The 2550-nt window shown below is 44.0% G+C and overlaps 1 protein-coding gene across 1 annotated transcript; it reads left to right on the top strand.

The window, feature by feature from the left end:
- Nucleotides 1-803: 803 nt before the first annotated feature.
- On the top strand, nt 804-2045 carry LOC137259346 (uncharacterized). The gene has a single exon (XM_067797024.1). It carries the CDS (start codon nt 804-806, stop codon nt 2043-2045), a length of 1242 nt encoding a protein of 413 aa, XP_067653125.1.
- The last annotated feature ends 505 nt before the right edge of the window (nt 2046-2550 follow it).

Raw genomic sequence — 2550 nt, 5'->3', positions numbered from 1 at the left:
GGTGGCCATACGCTTTACTGAACAACAGCATCACTGTCAAAAACGTGACAACATTTTCCTCCATCAGTGCAGCGACACCACTTCTTATTCCATACGCTGCTATTAGATCCTATATTGATGCAAAAGAAGAAATAAATTAATTTGCATGCAATAAACCTACATTGGTTACTCCTGCTTGAGTTCTCAGTCCAGCCCGTGTGGGCCCGGGATAGAATGTGTCCACAGCACCCCATTGCTGGTCGTAAGAGGCGACCAAATTGGGCAGCCTGTTGGCCGTGGGTTGCGTCCCGTGTCGGTGGAGGAAGGGATCCTGGTGGTTGAGGGCAATGGGAGCTTGAAACCGCGTTCCTGTTGCTCAACACACCACTTTGGCCCCGACTTCACCTAGACGGGTGGTAGAACTGGCCCGGTTCTATCAATCGGCTGGTCACGCCATGCCCTGTGCGTAGATAATATTGTTTGCACACTCGCTCACTATTTGGGTCTTGGCCATTTCGACCTCTCATTTCCAAATTAATGATATATTTAATGCCTAGAGTCCTATGCCAGAAGGCGGTGGCTCATGGGCCAATCTGGTAATGTTGACCGCTGAATACTGTCTCTCTATGAATAATTGTTATGGGCAGAACCAGCCTAGCAATTAATTTATTAGACTAAGATGGCTATTCAAGTCACATTTACTGGAGTATAGCATCCCCATATCCCTGGTGTTTGCATCTGGATATCCGGTGCACTTTAACACTGTCCTTGTTGACACTCGGTGGCGGGTGGGGAGTGGGGATGTCGAATACTACTTACTAACCATGTCACAGCACACTTCTGGTTCCATTCGAAATGAAAAAAAGAGACGCCTGGATTTTGATCATACACATGAACATGTTTCCCAAAACACAGACTCATGGGCTCGATTCCTAGTTATTGAAGCGTCTGACCATGAACCAATTAAATTGAATCCATTTGCCATATCCAAAGCAATTCAAGGAATATGTGGTGAAGTTAAGAATGTTTCTCGTCTGCGTGGCGGTTCCCTTCTGGTTGAATGTGCACGGAGGCAGCAGTCTTTGAATCTATTGTCAGTTACTAAATTCGCCAATGTTGATGTTGCTGTGTCTGTGCACTGGACATTGAACTCTTGCCGTGGCATTGTCCGGGACAGAGCTCACTGCCTCCTTGACATGTCTGAACAGGAAATTGCAGCTGAACTTGAAAGTCAAGGTGTCACATCAGTCAAACGTTTCTCCACAAAACAAGATGGGATCATCAGGAAAACAAATACTTATCTGTTCACTTTTTCCCGGTCAACACTTCCTCAGTTTATCAAAGCTGGTTATTTTAATATCGGAGTGGAGATGTACATCCCAAATCCACTTCGATGTTATAATTGTCAACAATTTGGTCACGGCTCACGCTCCTGTTCGAACTCTATGGTATGTCACCGTTGCAGTGGCAACCATGATGGATCAGACTGTGAAAATGATTTTCACTGTTCAAATTGTGGTGACAAACATATGTCCTCCTCAAAACTGTGTCCTCAGTGGCAAAGACAAGCTCAGATTATGAAGATCAAATGTCAGAACAATATTTCATTTGCTGAAGCAAAAAAGTTAGTAACCCATCAGTCGACACCTTTTTCAAGCGTCACATATGCAGCTGCTGCAGCACGCCCTGTCGCAGCTGCATCAGTCATGTGCCAGACTGAAATGACATGGATTAGGTCAGCTCAGCCAGTCAACATCAGCACCGTTACTGACGCTTCTACAAAATGCACTTCAGAAACACAGACTCAAACTCAAAATGAACTTGTTGAGGAGACAGACAGTCAGTCCGAGCTAACAACTAAGAAACCAGGCACTACTCACATGTCACAGAAAGACAAAAAAAGATTTAAAAAACAGCAAAAGGCCAGGTCCCCTATTCCTTCGGAGGTACCTGTGCGTAACACTTTTGATCCTTTGGATATGGAGGTTACTCCTTCTACAAAGGATAACAGGAGGGATCTCTCTTCCTCCCGTTTACGAGAGCGATCGCCTATTGAACCACCGTGATTCGATCGCCGAACTTGATCCAGTGGAACTGCAGAGGACTTAGGAAAAATTATAATGAGATTCTTTTGTTAATACAGGATTTTAAGCCGTCAGCAATATGTCTCCAGAAGACATATCTAAAACATAACGATGTTTTTAACTTACGACAACACATTGGCTACCATTCATTTTCTACTGAAGGGGGCAAAGCAACTGGAGGATGTAGTGTCTTCGTCAGACAGGACATCATTCACAGTGCTATTCAGCTGAATACTCCTCTTCAAGCTGTTGCAGTCCGACTTACCTTGCACATTGCTCTTACGTTGTGCTCTTTATATGTGCCTCCTTCATCATCTCTTCGACAATCTGACCTTCAATGTTTGTATGATCAACTGCCAAAACCCTGCATCATCATGGGAGATCTCAATGGGCACAACCCTCTATGGGGTAGTACAAATACGAACAATAAGGGAAAAGTTATTGAAGATTTTATTTCTGATAATAATTTATGTGTTTTTAATGATGA

This window comes from Haliotis asinina, chromosome 13, assembly GCF_037392515.1.
Source record: "Haliotis asinina isolate JCU_RB_2024 chromosome 13, JCU_Hal_asi_v2, whole genome shotgun sequence".
NCBI classification, from domain to species: Eukaryota; Metazoa; Mollusca; class Gastropoda; order Lepetellida; family Haliotidae; genus Haliotis; species Haliotis asinina.
This window is presented reverse-complemented; position numbering and strand designations above follow the sequence as displayed.